This window comes from Fukomys damarensis, unplaced genomic scaffold (genome assembly GCF_012274545.1).
Source record: "Fukomys damarensis isolate Sample0158 unplaced genomic scaffold, DMR_v1.0_HiC HiC_scaffold_1, whole genome shotgun sequence".
Taxonomy (NCBI): domain Eukaryota; kingdom Metazoa; phylum Chordata; class Mammalia; order Rodentia; family Bathyergidae; genus Fukomys; species Fukomys damarensis.
This window is the reverse complement of record NW_022900913.1, coordinates 31,945,614-31,964,219: the sequence shown is the minus strand read 5'-3', so window position 1 is coordinate 31,964,219 and position 18,606 is coordinate 31,945,614. Positions and strand designations below refer to the sequence as shown.

The window sequence follows — 18,606 nt, the reverse complement described above, 5'->3', positions numbered from 1 at the left end:
CTCATAGCCACCTTTACTTTTTTTGGTCTCTTTCCTTCCAGTATTTATTATTATTTTTTTTACTTCAGCCATGTATGTCAGTGATAAAGACCTTGATAATCTAGGCTGGATGTGGTGGTATACACCTGTCATCTCAACAAGGAAGTTACATGAGGATTGCCACAAGTCAGAGACCAGCCTGAGCTACATAGTGAGTTCAAGGCTATCCTAAACTACAGAGAAAGACCTGGACCCAAGAAACAAACAAACAAGCCCCCCCACCCCAAACCTTGATATTTGTTAGAACTTTTTAACTATTTAATTTCTCTCCTTCCCTTACAGTGCTCATTCTTTGATAGTTTCAGAAAGGCTTCTGGTTCATTTTTTTCCCTGTTCCTCTAGTTGGCCTGTCAGGTAACCACGTGTTCTCCTTGGGCGTTACAGACTCCTTTAAGAATGGGCTGAAAGCTTAGACATTCTCTCCAGAATGCATACAATATAAAACATTTATATGGAGTTATAACCATGCTGCAGTATTCTGAAATCCATCTGTGCAATTAGTAAATTCTTGAACCCCTCAGTTAATCCCTTCTCTAAGTAAATATTAGTTAAATACTTCTAGCATTTTAACTTTGTTGTATCACTTGTCCTTACATTTTTTTGCTATTGGTACCAGAGATCAAACTCAGGATCTTGTGCTTGCCAGGAAGACACTGTGCCTCTGAGCTATATCCCCAGCCGAACGCAATTCCACTTTTTTCTAGGATTAGAACTCAGGACCTTGTGCTTGCCAGGCAGGCCTGGCACCACTGAACCTAATCCCTGGCACTTATCCTTTCTTTTTTATTATTTACTCTTGTATACTGGCGCAGATTTATCATGCAGTTTAACATTTGTTATTTTTTGATTTACCTAGTAGTTCTGTGAATTAAGTCATGAAGTTTACGTTTTTTAAAGTTTTACTTTAATATTAATGGGAGATTTCAGCACCTGAGAGAGAGAAGTATAATGAATTGTATGTACTCATCTCCCAGTTTCATTAGTTATCTATTCAATCCTATTTCATCTGTATCTTCCCCTCTACTCTGCTCCCCACCCCTATAACTTTGAAACAATTCCTAGATGTAATATAATTTCATAATGAAATATTTCAATGTTTGTAAAAGGTAAGTGTCTTTTTTAGGATTTACGAGTTAATATTTGCTGTAGTTTTTTATTAGTGCATATTAATAGTGTAGAATGATGGATTTCATTGTGGCATATTTATGCATGGATATGTCAGATTTGATCGTCTCTATTATCTCTTTTTCTCACTCTCCATTTCTTCCCTCTTCCCTAATTCTGTAGTCTCAGATAAGGGTTCTTTTTTGTAAACATAGTCACAGTTCTATAATGACACCTAAAATATAGCAGTTATTCCTTTGTATTGTCAAAGAGCAAATCAGTGTTCTGATTTTGCTTCTTCGTAAATGTTTTCTCATCATTGGATTTTTTGAGTTGGGATTGGAAAAGAACTACACATTGTGTTTGGTTAGTATGTCTCTTAAATCTCTCTTAATCTAGAGGTTTCTGCCTTTCTTCCCCTCTTGTCTCTTTCTGTAGCAATTTATTTCATTAGTTTCTGTTTTGTGTTACCTGCATCTCTGATATGTTATTGAGAATGCTTAACTGTGTCCAGTATTTCTTGTAATATTTCGTGGTAGAGGCCTGATCTGATTTAGTATTACTTTTTGCAAGGTACTTTGAGTGGTGTGTTACTGTCCTGTCAGGAGATGCAATAATGTGTAATGTCCATTCTTTGTGATGTAGCAGCCCTTGATAATTGCCAAGGTCCACTAAGTAGAGGCTAAAAAATGGTGATAGTGTAATCTGTTATTCCATACTTTCCTATTAGTTCATGGATTTATACTTTCGTAAAAGACCAAGTTGACTTTTCAAGCTCTGTCTTTGTAACTTTCCAGAATGGCTTCCTTTGGGTGGAAGAGGAAAATTGGTGAGAAGGTCTCAAGAGCCACTTCGCAGCAGTTTGAAGCTGAAGCAGCTGATGAGAAAGATGTTGTTGAGAATGATGACGGGAACTGGCTTCATGCCATTAAACGTAGGAAAGAAATTCTCCTTGAAGGTTGTGCGGAGAAAAGTAAACAGTTAAAGGATGAAGGAGCCAATTTGGCTGAAAACAAAAGGTATGGCTTTACAGTTTTCTTATGGAGAGTAGTTTACTTTTTTTGCTGTTTTTGTTTTTGTTCAGTAATTAGATAAAGAGTTAGAACTAAATCCATGTTTAAAAAATCTGATATAGATGCTAAAGATGTTTTAAAGTTACTTGAAAATTCCCGTTTTCAGGGAAAATGAAGTTTAGAAAATAGTCTTTTGGATCCTTATAAGGTCTCTACTTTTATTTTTATTTTTGTTCTGTTTAAAGAAGAATAAATACTAAGTGAAATATAATCCAGTTTATTGGTTACTGGAAGATGGTCTAATCTCTGAAAACTTCTTATGATGTTATGTAATATAAATTAAACATTTCCTGAGAAGTTTTGAGGGCATATGCATTTAAAAAATTAATCTTTAGTTATCCTTTGCTATTTTCTTCTAATATACATCAATCAATAAATTAAATTATCAGGTAATTTAATAATAACTTCATTTATTCATTATCCTTCCTTTGCTAAACTCTTAAACTTCTATATGTACCTGGCTTTTGTTTTTCTTATTTCTTTCTTCTATTTATAACCTTTGAAATCTCCTTTTCCCTTCCTCTATTTAGCTTTCAATGCTACTGAAAAATCTTTTTGCCATAAAGCAGTGGAGAAAAGGCAAATTGCTCAGTATATTGTGTTATGAAAACCAGATTACTATAGAGAGGAAAATGGATCTGTCTCTAATACTACATATAAAGACGGAGTCTAGAGAGATTAAATATCTCAATGTGAAAGGTAAAATTGTACCACTAATAGAAGAAAATACTGGAGTACCTTTATAGGCTATGGTTGAAAAGGAATTGAAAATTGTACTATTATGTGCTTTATGTTTCTTCATATTGAGAGATTGTTGAGTACCCTCTATTAGAGCAGCCATTGGAAGGACATTGTGCTGTCTGTGTTTACTGTGTTTGATCTCTATCTTGAGCTACATTATTATTTTTTTCCTTTTGGCACCAGGGATCAAATCCAGAAGCGTTTGTCCTGGTGAAGGAAATGTATTAGGAAAATTAGACTTAACAGTATGAGAGAGCTGGGGATATAGCCCAGTGGTAGTGTGTGTGAAGGCCTGGGATCAATCCTTAGCACTGCTCATCCTCGCAAAAAGAAAAGGAAAAAACCAAAACAAAACAGAAAAAGCAAAACAAACAAACAAACAGTATGAGAATTGTTGATGTATTTGGATTAAATATATAGTTTTAGAACATTCATATACGATCAAGTAGTGTTGGTGTATATGTGTGTATGCACTTGCACACGTGCACATAATAAATATGGAAACCAAGGCTTTGAACCAGCTAAATATACTGTAGAACTATACCACGAGCCCCAGGAACATTATCTGAATAGCGCTCTGGCTGGGACAAATACTGTTTAGGTCATTCAGAGTTATAAAATCAGGCCGTGTGCTACTAATATTTGTATCTTTCATAGGATATTAAAAATTTTGAAAATTTAAAAGGAAATGAAATAATAATAAAGATAAACACCTTTTTTCTTTGTTCCTCTTTCTTTTATTTTTAAAAAATGTTTGAACCTGTAAGAATGTAAAATTCCTTGTTTTTGTCATAAGTGAGTCATAGTTGAGGGGTAGACATACTAGTTTCTAGAGATGTTTTGTTTTTAATTCTTGAATAGTGTTGTATTTAACACTGTATCTACTGTAACACTGTTACTACTGTATTGTTAACAAAACAGTGCTTAAATTATGCCTTACTGGCATCTTGAATTGTGATGAAGGATAGCAGTTGAGATCTATTAACGTCTTTTTTTTTCCATTAAGTTTATTGGTACGTTTTAGATATACATTGTGATTACATTCATAATTGGGAATTTATACCTATACATGATATATCTTGGTTTTTGTTTTTCCTGTCCCCTTTCCTTCCCTTCCACCCCTCCACCCCTCCCTATTTACAAAAACTTTGTTTCCATTTTTTCCTTCATGTCTCATTTTTTTTTCTCTTCTTTCCTTTCCCCTACGCCTTCTCCCTAGTTTTTCTTCCCCCTTTTTACCTTTTCTTCCTATTCACAATATCTGTTATACACTTTGGTCCTCATTTAATGTTAGATTTTGAATTCTTATTTGTGGTCATTTAGCTAAAGATTTTCCTTTTGCAGAATTTTATAAGATTGATAATTAGGGGCCGGGGATTTAGCTCAGCGGTTTGGTGGCCTGCCTCGCAAGCGCAAAGACCCGAGTTCGATCCCCGGTACCAAAAAAAAAAAAAAAAAAGATTGATAATTAGATGAAAACAATTATAACTTTTCCACATTTATGAACTCACCTTCAGAACATCCATAAAACATCTTTAGGCATTCCTGTAAATGCTTGTTAAAAGTTCACTAACTTTGTTGTTTTTGCCTTTTCTCTAGACCACACTAGTATATAGAAGAGAAAAGCTATTAAGTTATTGTCTTGGGATTCCCTCTGAATTTCCTGTGGTAGAGGATAGATATAAACTTTGTAGATAAATAAAATAACTCTTGTTTTCTGCCTACACGTTAAACATTGAGTCATTTCATTAAAATCAGTTGGATTGGATGTTTTGTTTTCAATGGAAAACCCTGTGGGATGGTTAAGTATTTTGGTCTTTAGCAATTTGTTTTGGAATAATATATACACATCTTGGAAAATGAACAGAATTAAAGGAATCTAGTAGAATTGAGTATTTGGCTATTAGAAGCCAAAGAAAAATAGAAACAATAGTTTAAAAATATTAAGGGAATGTTCAACTGACTGAAAGTAATATAATGAAGAATAAAAAAGTTAAATAAATAAAACTGAGTCCCTATCAAATTATCTTCACCTTAAACTGCTCTCATTTTCACTGCATTTCAATCATATTGACCTTCATTTTTGTCAATGCAGTTTGTACAAAATTTTATGTCGTAAGTCTGTCTGAAAACTTTTCTTCTCTTTTCTGATGTTGGTTTTCCTGTCTTTGCTCACATATTTTCTATAAGTTCCTTTGTGATTAGCCAGTTTGAAGAGCACTGTTATGCTCCCTTTCCCTCTGTTATATCCTGTTTCATTTTCTCTAGCTTTTCTCCATTTTTGAAGTTACTTTATACACATAATTTATATACTTATTTTTGTTATATATTTTTTTCATGTGGAAATGTGAACTCCAGGATAGTGAGGACTTTATCTGACATGTTATACTACTGTCTTGTCACCTCTTAGAATACTTTGTAGCACTTACTTGGCCTTCAGTAAATATTTATAAAACTGTCACTTTTTGGCTGTTCATGGTAAATAGGTTTTTTTGAGTTAACTACTGTTGACTGCACTTTTTCCATAAAATATACTTTTTTTTTTGGTATGTTTGGTTGTACTGGGGATTCAATTCAAGATTGGGTGCATGCTAGTCAAATACTGTACCATTAAACTATATTTCAAGCCCCAGAATATGCACTTTTAAACTCTACATTAGAATACATTATTTTGAGAATGAAAATTTTTATTTAATATCCTAACCACCAAAGGCCATTGGGATAGTTTTCCTACTCCCTCTTCCCAACATGAGAATGTGGCACTTGAGAATAATTCTGGATCCCACACTCTCCTTATTCCATCTTCCAAGTCATATTTTGTAAGAAGGCTTTATATAACTAGAAAGAAAAGTAAGTTTTCCAGTATAGTGATCAAGGCTTTGGGATATAGGGCAAGATATTTTTGTTCTAGGTTTGCTTTTTACTAACTTTGTAATACTAGGAAAAATTTTCAGCCAGTGCTTAAATTTCCTTCAAAAAATACTTACCTCACAATGTGCTTATGAAATGAACTTACATATATAATATACTTAATGTGATGCCTGCCATGTAATCAATATTCCTTAAATGCTATTACTATTAATATTTTTATTGTAGTACACAATGGTTGCATTTATTATGAGGAGTTGGTACATGTTCATAACACATCTTAATTCTTTTTTCATCTTTTTTCTCCCCTCTCCCCATCTCTTGGTCCCCTTCCCTTTTGCCAAAGATCTCTCTCTTTGTTTTCTATTATTTATCTTTTGTTTTTTTCTTTAATCTATTGGTACTGTACTTTAAGTTTCTCATGTAAGAGAAACCATGTGATAGTTAAGCTTTTGTGTCTGATTTATTTCACTTTATGGTCTCAAGGTATAACCATTTTTCTACAAATGACTTAAAGGCACATCCATTTTTATACAAATCTTTCTTTACGATAGAATAATGCTCTAGGAGATATGAATACCACATTTTCTTTATTCATTCATCTATTCATGGACATACAGGCTGCTTCCAAGATTTAATTATTTTGAGTTTATTTAACTATTATGAGTTGTTCTACTATGAACATGGGTATGCATGTATCATTGTAATATAATGGCTTTAACTCTTTTGGGATGCTATCTAGAAGGGGAATAACTGGGTCAAATGGAATTTCTACTTTTAGTTTTTTGAGGACTCTCCCTACTAATTTCCATAGTGGTTATATTACCATAGTTTATATTCTCACGAGCATTATAGAAAGGTTCATTTTTCCTTGCAGCTTCACCAGCATTTATTATTAGATTTTTTTTTCTACACTGAGTTTATTGGTACAGTTTAGGTGTACGTTATGACCACATTCATCATAGGGTATCTGTACATGATATATCTTGGTTCTTATTTTTTTCCCCATTCCTTTTCTCTTCCTTCTACTCCTCCACCCTTTCCTATTTACAAAAGCTTTGTTTCCATTATTTCCTTCTTTTCTCATTTTTTTCTCCCTCGCCCTTCAGTTAGATTTCTTGGTGATAGCTGTTCTTTCTGGGCTACTATGGAATCTGAGTGTTTAATTTGCATTTCTCTAATGACCAGTGATGTTGAACATTTTTTTTTCATATATTTTTTGGTCATTTGTACTTCTGAGAAGTCTCTATTAATTTCAGTTGCCCATTTTTTGATTGGGTCTTTTATTTTTATTCTTATTTTTTTGAGACAGGGTCGTTCACTGGAGTCCCTGGAGAAGATATTCCTTAATGCAATGACCATACTATCACTGATGGAAAGTTTACTCTAGGTTTGCTTTGCAAATCGTAAAAACAGATTTTGAAGTGTTCAAACTCACAAACAAACTTGACTGCTTGCCAAAGCAGAGCCAAGCCAGTGTTTTCTAGTCAACGACGTAATATTTAAAATAGTCTGCATCCAATCAAAAGTTATCAGGTGTCCCAAGATGTTTCTAACTATAACTCATGCACTGGAGAAACAGGCTTAGAAGTAGCATAGATAATGGACGTAGTGGGCAAAGACATTAAATGATAATATAACTATGTTTATAGATTTAAAGAGAAATATGAACCTAATGAGGAGTGATATGAAAGATTAAAAAGACAGTGGAGGGGCAAGGAATGTAGCTCAGAGATACAGCACCCGCCTGGCAACACGAGGCCCCTGAGTTTGGTTCCCGGTACACAGACACACAAAAAAAGACAAAAAACTAAACAAAACAAAATAAACAAACAAAAAAAGCAGTGGAACATCTAGAGATGAAAAATACCATACTGAAATTTAAAACTGGATCAAACTAACACTTATGTTTGTGTTTTTATCAAGGCAGATGTAAGCAATGAATTAAACGTGGAAAACTTTGAGGGATTCACTTGTGTGAGAGAAAATGGGGAGGGAACTAGACTTTTCGGAGCATGATGATTGATGTGGAGTGGAAGAGAGAGGAAAGGTTGCTTGGGTGGAATTATTTTAGATTGTTGTCTGATCTAAAGACAGTTGGGCAAGACACTGGGTAGTCCTCAACTCAGAGCTGGCCATCAGAGGATCCCATGCCTCCTAGAAACTGCCCTGTTTTATCATTCTTGCTACTTTTAGTTAATACAAAGAACATAAGGAATAATTATACTTGCTACAAAAGTGGGGGTGGTTTTCAGATTGTAGCAGATCAGTCCATTGGAGGTCTGTGCAAGAAAATGGAATAATATAATTAAGTTCTTAAAGAAAATAAAACTTACAACTTTATTATATGAGACATATTCCTTTTTTATTGAGTTTATTGGTGCTTTTTAGTTATACAGTGCCATTACATTCATCATTGGGATCTTGTACCTTTACATAACAAATCTTGGTTCTCATTATTTGTCCATACCCCTGTCCTCCTTTCACACCCTCCAACCTCCCCTATTTACAAAGACTTTGTTTCCACTTTTTCCTTTTCTCATATTTTTTCTTTTCCCTTATTTCCTTTCCCACTTCCCCTACACCTTTAGCCCTTTTCTTCCTATTTCACATTATCAGTTATATAATTTAGATGTTATTTACACTTTTGGTTTTTCACACCAGAGAAACTATTCGATATTTACACATGTGTGTCTTATTTATTTTACTTAAAAGTATGGCCCCAATATGCATCAATTTTCCCATGATTGTAGTTTCTCATTCTTTATAGCTCAGTGGTACTCCATTTTATAGAAAAAACATGTCTTCTTTATCCAGTCTCCAGCTGATGGGCAAATGGGCTGTTTCCAAGTTTTAGCTATTACAAACTGTGCCACCATGGGTGCACATAATCACTGTTATGGTATGATTCTGTTAATTCTTTTGGAAAGATACCTGGGAAAGGGATAGCTGGGTCAAATGGAACCTCTAATCCTAGTTCTTTCAGGTACCTCCATACTGATTTTCACAGTGGTGGCACCAGTCTGCACTCCCACCAACATTGGAGAAGAGTTCCTTTCTCCCCACAACGCTGCCAGCATTTGTTATTAGTTGATTTCTTGATAGCAGCCATTCTTTCTGGGGTGAGGTAGAATTTCAGTGTTGTTTTCATCTGCATCTATTGAATGACCAGTGATGTTGAACATTTTTTCATATATTTATTTGCTGCTTTTACTTTTTTGTCTGAGAAATGTCTGTTCATTTCAGATGCCATTTTGGAATTGGGTCTTTATATTTGGGGGGGTCTGATTTATTTGAGTTCTTTATATATTCTAGATAATAGTCCTTTGAGGAGCAGCTGGTAGAAATTTTTCCCACATTGTAGGTTGGCTCTTAGCTCTGTTGGTGGTTTCTCTTGCACTGCAAAAACTTTTTAGTACAATGAGATCCCAGTTGTTGATTCATTGTGCAAGTTCTCATTCTGCTGAGGATTTGTTCATAAAGTCTTCTCCTCTGCCAATGTCTTAGAAAGTTCTACCTAATTTACTTTCCAGTAAGTTTAGTGTTTCTGTTTTAATGTTTATATCTTTAATTCACTTGGACTTTAGTGCATGGTGAAAGATAGGGATCTAGTTTTAATCTTTGGCAGGTTGAAATCCAGTTTTTCCAGCACCATTTATTAAAGAGGCTATCTTTCCTCCAGTGAGGATAATTAGCTCCTTTATAAAAGAAGAGTTAGCTGAGTATATCTGGAGTTGTTTCTGTATCTTCTGATCTATTCCACTGATCCTCAGGTCTGTTTCTTTGCCAGTACCATGCTGTTTTTATCACAGTGGCTTTGTAGTATAGTTTCTAGTTGGGGATGGCAATACCCCTTGCTATGTCTCTGTTGCCTAGAATTGGTTTTGCTAGTCTAGGTCTCTTCAGGTTCCAAATGAAATTTTGGATTGTTTTCTCAAGTTCTGTGAAATATACTGTTGGGATTTCAATAGGGATTGCATTGAATCTTTATAGCAGTTTTAGCAGTATGGCCATTTTCACTATATTGGTTCTTCCTATCTAAGAACAGGGCACATCTTTCCATTTTCTTTATCCTCTTCATTCTCTTTTCTTCAGAGTGCTGTAGTTTTCAGTGTAGAGGTCTTTTGTCTCCATTAGATTGATTCCTAGATACTTCATTTTTTTGGATGCTATTTTGAAAGGAATTGGTTTCCTAATCTCTCTCTCAGTGAGTCTTATTCGTGTACAAAAAAGCTATTGATGTTTTAGACTTGATTTGGATCCAGCTACTCGGCTGAGAGTGTCATTTAAGTCTAGAAGTCTTTTGGCAGACTTTATTGGGTCTTCTATGTAGAGTATTATATTGCCAGCAAATAATGACAGTTGAACTTTTTCCTTTCCTGTCTTTATAGCTTTAATCCCTTTCTCATATCTAATTGCTGTGGCTAATGTTTCCAGAACTATATTGAACAGGAGTGGTGATAGTGGACATTCTTGTCTTAGTCCTTATTTAAGTATGAAGGTTTTCAGTTTTTGGCCATTTAATATGATGTTAGCTGTTGGTTTTTCATAGATAGCCTTTATGAGGTTGAGATAAAGGCCACCTATTCCAGTTTTTTGCAGGTTTTTTTTTTTTTTATCATGAATGGATGTTGAATTTTGTTGAGTGCTTTTTCTGCATCTATTGATATGATCATATGGTTTTTGTCCTTGACTCTGTTAAGATACTGTATTACATTTATTGATTTACATATGTCAAAGCATCCTTGCATCCCTGGGATAAATATGACTTGGTCAGGATGTATGATCTTGATGACCCTCTGTATTGTGTTTGCCAGTATATTATTGAGGATTTTTGCATCTGTGTTCATTAAGGAGATTGGCCTGTAGTTTTATTTTTTTGGTTGGGTTTTTCCCTGGTTTTGGAATCAAAGTAACACTTGCTTCCAGGAATGAATTTGGAAGTATTTTTTTCCCTTTCAATTTCATTGAAAAGTTTAAAGAGTAGTTTTTCTCTAAATGTCTTGTAGAACTCAGCAGTGGAGCCATCAGTACCTGGGCTTTTCTTTTTGGTAAACTTTTAATTATGTTTTTAATTTCACAGATTTTAATTGGGGTGTTTATTTTTTAATCTTTCTCATTGAACTTTGCTAATTCGTAAGTATCTAGAAATCTGTCCATTTCTTCTGTGTTTTCCATTTTATTAGAATACAGATTCTCAAAGTAGTAGATTCTCGGGATTTTTGTTGGATCTGTTGTGACTTTACCTTTTTCATTCCTTTTTTTGACAATTTTGGCTAAGGGTTTGTCAATTTTATTCTTTTTTTAAAAAAAAGCTCTGATTTATTGATTTTTTTTTGTATTATTTTCTTAGTTTCCATTGCTTTGATTTCTGCTCTGATCTTTATAATTTCCTCCCTTGTGCAAGCTTTGGGTTTTTCTTTCTCTTCTTTTTCTAGCAGCCTAAAATTCATCATTAGGTTGTTTATTTGAGCTTGCTCTGTTTTCCTAGTGTGGGCATTCACTGCTATGAATTTTCCATGTAGAACTCCTTTCATTGTGTCCCATAGGTTCCTATGTGTTGTATTGGAATCATCATTTATTTGTAAAAATTAACTAATTTCTTCATTAATTTCCTCTGTGACCCTTTGATTGTTTAGGAGAATGCTGTTCAGTTTCCATGTGTTTGTGAAATTCTTAGGGTTTCTTATGCTATTGATCTCATAGTTGTACTATGGTCTGATAATATACATGGGATAACTTCAGTTCCTTTGTATTTATTTAAACCTGTTCTGTGAGCTAGTAAGTGGACTGTTTTGGAGAATTACTCATGTGCAGCTGAAAAGAATGTCTATTCTGATTTTTGTGGGGTGGAACTCTGTAGATGTCTATTTAGTCCATTTGTTCAAAAGCTTGGTTCAGTTCTAGATTTTGTTTTTGATTTTTTTTTTTGTCTAGATGATCTGTCTATTTGTGATAGATCTGTTCTGTTGGGCCTCATGGTGTTGTGACCTTCATTGTCTTTTTCTAGGATATTGTTTAGAATATTTTGTAGTGCTGGCTTGGTATTCGTGAAGTTTCTCAGGTGTTCTTTGTCATCGAAGTATCTTATTTCCCCATTCATTTTAAAAGAGAGTTTTGCAGGATACATCAGTCTAAGTTGGAGTTGTTTTTCTCTTAGGGCTTGAAATTCCTCACTCCAGGCTTTATTTGACCTGGGGGTCTGGTGTGATTCTGATAGGCTTTCCTTTGCATGTGATTTGTTTCTCTTCTCTAACTGCTTTCAATATTTTGTTCTTCTGTTGGGTTTCCAAGATCTTGACTATTCTATGTCTCAGGGTAGAATTTTTTTTTTTTTTTTTTTTTTTTAATGGCTAGTTGGATTCCTATGTCTCACTTATCTGTATGTCAAATTCTTTTGCTCTGTTTGGAAAGTTTTCTGTCATTAATTCTGTGAAGTTTTTTTTTTTGTTTCTTTTTTTTTTCATTTGTACTTTTTCCTGCTACTTCATGGATTCCTTATCAGCTGTATGTTATTCTTCTTTGCATCACTGAGGAGTTGTTGGATTGATCTGTCATGATCCCTTACTGTTTTTAAGAGATCTCTCCTTTCATGGTCACCCACTGCAATCCTATCTTCAGTATCTCAAATTCTGTCTTCACATTCATTCATTCTGCTGCAAATGCTTTCCATAGAGTTTTTAATCTCCTGGATATCTTTTTGAATCTGTTTCATGGATTCTGTTTCTTTCTTATGTTGTGCATTCATGGTTTCCATTTCTTTCCTATGCCTGGCATTCATGGCTTCTGTCATGGTTCTGAGATCATCTATTTTTTCATCAGTTTCTGTTCTAGAGTCTCTATTCATGTCTTTCATTGTGCTCACCACCTCTGTAGTTATCTGGGAAATTATTTCTGTTTTGAATTTTTCTAGAGCCTGATTGATCTGCTTTGTTACTTCCTGTGCCATGAATTCAGGGTGTCCTGGTGGTTGATTGTCAGAATTTTCCACTTCGTTTCTCATAGAATTTGCCATTGGTGAACTGGAAGTCTGTATTTGTGCCTTGCTTATGTGTTTTCTCATTTATTTTTGTTGTTGGGCTGTCCTTGGTTTAATTCCTTGGTAAGTACCTTGATCTTCCTTATATAGCTGCTTTTTAGATTTTGAATCTCTAAAGACTGAGAGACATTCTTATTTTCATAATATCAGAAAGGATAATTCATTAAATCAATCACAGCACTTTAGCCTAATTGATACAATCAGTAACACAATAAGCATCAAGCACAGTTTAGAAATTGATCATTTGTGGTAGTTATTAATCTGTCACCTTTAACCATGTGAATTAAGTCAAAATCGAGGACCAGCTCAAAATGTTTATAGTGAATAAACTTTTCAATATAGCAACTTTACCTTTCAGGATGGGGACTTAGAAGGAGTTGGGAGAAGAGGAATAGGTAGGTAAAAGAATAGGAGAAGGTTTCAAGTGAAGCCAGAGGACACAGGATGATCATGCAAACTCTAGGAATCTGTTGAAGACAAAAGGGAAAAGCAGAGTACAAGAACAAAGACAAAGATAGAACAACTTAACAATAATAGGGAAGCTATAAATTGTACTCACTTTCCTTTGAAACTAAGGACAATCAAGAAAGGAAAAAGAGAAGAAAAGAAAAAGAAAGAAGAATTTGGAATTAGGGCAGGAAGAGGAACAAGAAGGGAGATGAAGAATAATGTAGGGGAGCAAGATACTGAGCCAGAAAAGGAAGAAAGAAAAAAGGAAGAATTTGCAGAATGTGAAAAATGAAAATTTTAAAAATAAAAAAGATTAAAAATAAGAGGAAAAGAAAGAAAAAAATTTAAAGAGCCTCTTTCAGGGTATATTTGTGCTGTCGCAATAGACAATGTGGGCAGCAATGTGTAGAACTAAGTCCATTAGTCTCAGCTAGCCGATGGAAGACCCCTGATACTCAGGCTGAATTCTGGCTGCAGGGCCCAAGTTGAGCTCCATGACATCCTGCAGGGTTGAACTCTGCAAATTTGTACTACAGGTTCCAGCTGCCCTTTCTCTGAAGATAGTCCAAGTTCTGATGGAAGGTGGTGATCCCTCCAACTTACCAACTGTGGAGGTCCGATGTGCCTTTATTTCAGTTGTTCACTTACGTTCTGTTTTTTGGAGCTGTGTAAAATGGCCTTTATGACCACCTGTGCCTCTGCAGTGTGGATCCAGGTACCGGCACAACCAGGAGGCCTGAGAGCATAGGCGGAGTGGAAGAGGAATGCTGCAGAGGTGCTTGAGCAGCTGGGGAGTCCTCACCGGTCTGCTCCAATGAAGGCCCAGGGTGCTGGAGGTTGGTGAGCAGTGAGCTCCCTGCATAGCTGTTTTTGAAATATTTTTAAATTTGGGTATAGTACCTTTATAATATTTATGATTAAAACACTGGTTTATTCTCCTACCCAATCCCTAACTAATGTTGATGCTTTTTCTGGGTGGATATTGAGTTTAGAGATCAAGATTTTGTGGATTTTGAAGTCATTTTACCTCCATGCAGATCCTAACTTTGTCATTTCTATATGTATAGACTTTGAGCATGTTGTAACTTCTCTGTTAGTTTTTAGTTTCCTTATGTGTAAGATAGTGATGTATATCTCATAGAATACTGGAAGATTAAAGAGCCAAGACCATGTAAAAACATAGCATGCCACCTAGCACCTAGTAAGCACTAAATGTACTTTAGATAGTAGTATATTTTAGAACTTTATGTATTATATGCATATTTCATGCAGTATCAAAATTTTCTATTATTTTGCTCAAATACTGTTGTGTAGAATTATTACTAACTAGAACATACTTTTTCAAAAATAATAGTTTGTGTTCCAGTATTGATAAGTTGGCATTTAAGGTTCTAAACCACTAGATGGTGATATTTGCTTGTTTAGCTAAAAGGTTGTGAGTTTTCTGTTAGAGTCTATGTGTGACTGAAGCAGGAATATAATTATAATTACCATGAATTTTGTCTTTTTTTTTTAGAGAAGTATACCTACCAAAGTAAATTTGAGGGTATTCTAGCTGTGTGTTCAGCCTCAATGCATTTACTATCAGTGATTTTTGCCTCATATTTTATGGGAGAAAAGATGTAGCCAGTATGGAATGCCTGTATTTTCTCAACATCAAATCTGTCATCCCTGCTATGTCTGTACCTGTACTGTTTGTCTTCATTGTGTCTTGTGAAATGCCCTACTCTTTTCAAAGGCCCGTACCTTCACTTGTGCACCAGACCCCATCTTTTTTTTTTACTTTCTCAGGAACATTGATTCTAAAGTTATTCCCCCTCATATTTATATCATTTCTTACTCTCTTTTGGCTCCTCACAGGTATAACATATGCTGATAACAGCTAACTTTAGCTTAGTTCTGTCAGCTTTTTGCTCCCTCTTTTCTGCAAATCCCCATTCCTTACTGAATTATCCTTTCTGTGTAAATCATGTTTCTGTCTCCATTCACCCACTGAAACCATTTTTAGAAGGTTATCATTATCCTGCATATTGCCATTGTAGTTGTTACTTCTTTCTCATTTACTGCACTCTTATCATTTAGCACAGTGCGCTACTCTTTCTAAATATATTGCTCTCTAATTTTCAATACTAGCACTTGCCTGCCTCTCATTTTGTCTCAGTGTCCAGTACTTTTTACTTTGCTTGTTCTTTTTGCGTATTTTCTGAATATTGGCCAGCTACAAAATTTAGAAAAATACCCTTTTCTCTTTTTTATATATATTCTTTTCCTTCTTTAACTTAGGTCATTTCCTGCATTCAGTTCCCTCTCTATGCTAATGACTATCAGGTATATGCCTCCAGTGCTGAACTCTAGTCTCTTAAATCTAATGCTTGCTTTATAACCCATTTGAATGTCTCATTAATATCTCAAACTTAACATGTGTAGAGCACAAATCCTGATTTTTCTCTCAAACCTGTGGTGCTGTCCACTTTTCCTCAGGCTGGTAAAAGATAGCACTTGAGTTACGTAAGCTCCAAAGCTGCAGGTCATCTCTGCTGGTTTATGTGTCATTCAGCACTACAACCCCATTTGCCTCCAGCTGCCTGCGCTTGTGACAGTTCAGGCTGCCCTTGTAGCTGCAAAGCCCTGGCTGCCGCTACTGCCGTAGACCAAAGAACCCCATATGTGATGCTGGCTGACACCGAGAGACCATCATACCTTGACACTGGAGTATTAGACCTGTTGAAGATTTACAGGATCTAAGTCACAAACCCGGATTGTGGATAGGTTAAAGTGTGGAGCAGACCTTGACTTTTGGGAAGAACAGGGTATTGAAGGGAGTTTTCAGATAAGTTCCCTTCTCCCCTAATGGACTGTTTCCAAGACACAGTGGTTTCATTTGGACTCTTCAAAGAAGTTATGCAAGCTCTGTATCATTTGTGTTTTTGGAGCTGTTGCCAGCTTCACATAGGCCTTGTATTTATTCTCCTTCCTGCCTGCTTTATTCCCCTTTCCTCTCACTTTCCCTGTTTTTCTTTCTTCCCAGAGATAGCCTAACAAATGGTAGTTAGTAAAATTTGGCCTCAGTATCTGTTTTCCAGGTACTCAAGATAATAGATGCAATCCTGGATTTTTTTTTTTCCACTCCAAGTTGAGTTGACTTTACGTTTCCACATAAAGTATCTATTCCCTCTTCTATTTTCACTGCAGTTATCCTGGTGTAAGAGTTATCCTGGTATCTGTAATCTATCCTAGCATAATCTCTTACCTGAATTACTTTGGTAGTCTCGTAACTGGTCTCCCTGTGCACATATTTGTACACTTACAGTCCATACCCCCCTTTGGGCCCACTTGATCTTTGAAAAGTTTAAGTCAGTTTATATCTTTCTGTTGCATTAAAAACTATGGATTCTTTATTACACCCACATTAAATCCATCTCTGTAGCTATGGCATATTAGATTTTCTGTGATTATGTCTTTGGCCACCTCTGTGACCTCTTCTTTTCTTCTATAAGCATGCTAGTCTTACTTCCTTTCCTCAAAATATGAAATGTTTTGTTCTTCCTTGGGCTTTTCCCTTTGTCCAAAGTGGACTTTCTCTAGATTTTCAGGTAGATCTTTTGTCATTTAGGTCTTAGCTCAAATGCCTTCCTAGAGAAACCTTTCCTGATTGCTCATTCTGAATAGTGATTTGGTCACTACTTTCACATCCCCCTGCCTTTTTAAAAAAAATTATTGCACTTACGTTTTTATTTAGTTTGTTGTCTTCCCTTCTCTATCCCCTTCCCAAACACATGCTGAAGAAAGTTAAGCTGTGATAGGACTGGGGATTTAGCTCAGTGATTCGGTGGCCTGCCTTGCAAGCGCAAGGACCCGAGTTCAATCCCCAATACCAAAAAAAAAAAAAAAAAAAAAAATAAAAAAAAAAAAAAAAAAAAAAAAAAAGTTAAGCTGTGATAGAATAGTAGGGATCTTTTATATTTTGTTTAATGTGGTATCCTCAGTACCTAGAAATACTTCCTGTACCAGAGAAAGTGCCCTACAAATATTTAATAAATGAATAAGCTACAAACTATATAGCTCATTAAATTTAAAGCTGTAGTAAATTAGAACTCTAATTGGGAGCAGAGTAGCTAAATACTATGACGTTTCTATTTGGTAAATGAGTGTGCTATCTACTTATTTGCCTTGTTCACCAGCTGTTCTGTACCTCATTGTAGGGTATTATCTCACCTTGTCCTTTTATAATCTCTGGAACTATTCACTTTGCTTCCTTCCTTGTGCTAGTTCAGTTGCATACTGTTAAGGTTGTCTTTAAACTGGCTGAATCAGAGTTTGATCATTTATTAACCAAACTGACTTTAAACCAACTTTTTATCTTTTAATGTTTCCTATCCAACAGCTACAATAAGGCTGTCTTTTCAGTCTGTTCCAATCCCTAGTTGAATTAAGAGATATGCTGCAGGAGTTATGAGAGACCATTGATTTATTGGGTACCAGGTTTCCAATGATTCAAAATGGAGGAACTAAGTGATGTTACCCTATATTTGTAGGGCCAAAGAAGTAAACCAAAGACAGAAAGAAGAAATCAGAGCAGGGGGGAATTCAACAAGTAGACAGTAATGAACTTCTTATTCAGCATTTCTTGCTTCATTTTACCTGGTAGAAAAGAATTCATTTGTTTCTTTAAATGTTTGCATGCATGATGGCAACAAAGCACATTTTGTTTAGTGGTGCTTTTGCTGATAGCATAGTTGTTTTAAAATAAATGCATTGGCAAGGAGAGGACACTCTTTTTCCTCAGATATGTGTGTGTTTGCACATGTGTGCATATTTGTTTGTGTGTGCAAGTATTCATGTGTCTATTCCCCATACAAGAGAAATCAGAAATAGTGATGGTCAAGCTCATCTTGAAACTTTTATTTATGTTTTACTTTGGAACAACTTAAGCAAGGTACATAAACATTTGTGGAGAAGGGATGTGGTAAGCCATCTCTTTTTAAGCAGTAGTACTAGTCGCATGTGGAACAGAACAGACCTTAGTTGTATAGGATTGCCATTTTTCTTCTAATATCTTTGACCCCCTGCACCACCAGGTGCCTCTTAGTCCTAATGACAACTAAGAATGCCTCCATTGTTTTTCCATAAATGTCTTCTATTGGATGGTAACTGTTGGACAGAAAATAGGATTGGAAATAACAAGGATGTTTGACAAATTTTAACTTTTAACAGTAGTTGGGCCAAATAGAGCTGGGATTGGCAAACCATAGCCTATTTTTATAAATGAGATTTTTTTTTTTTTTTTTTTTT

At 35.2% G+C, this 18,606-nt stretch overlaps 1 protein-coding gene across 1 annotated transcript in view; it reads left to right on the top strand.

The window, feature by feature from the left end:
• Ttc33 (tetratricopeptide repeat domain 33) overlaps positions 1-18,606 on the top strand; it is a 45,330-nt gene that overhangs the window by 3,024 nt on the left and 23,700 nt on the right. The window contains exon 2 of the mRNA XM_010633869.3: positions 1,941-2,162. Within this exon, the coding sequence (XP_010632171.1) occupies positions 1,942-2,162 (221 nt within the window). The 5' untranslated portion in view covers position 1,941. The remainder of the gene's footprint in view (positions 1-1,940; positions 2,163-18,606) is intronic.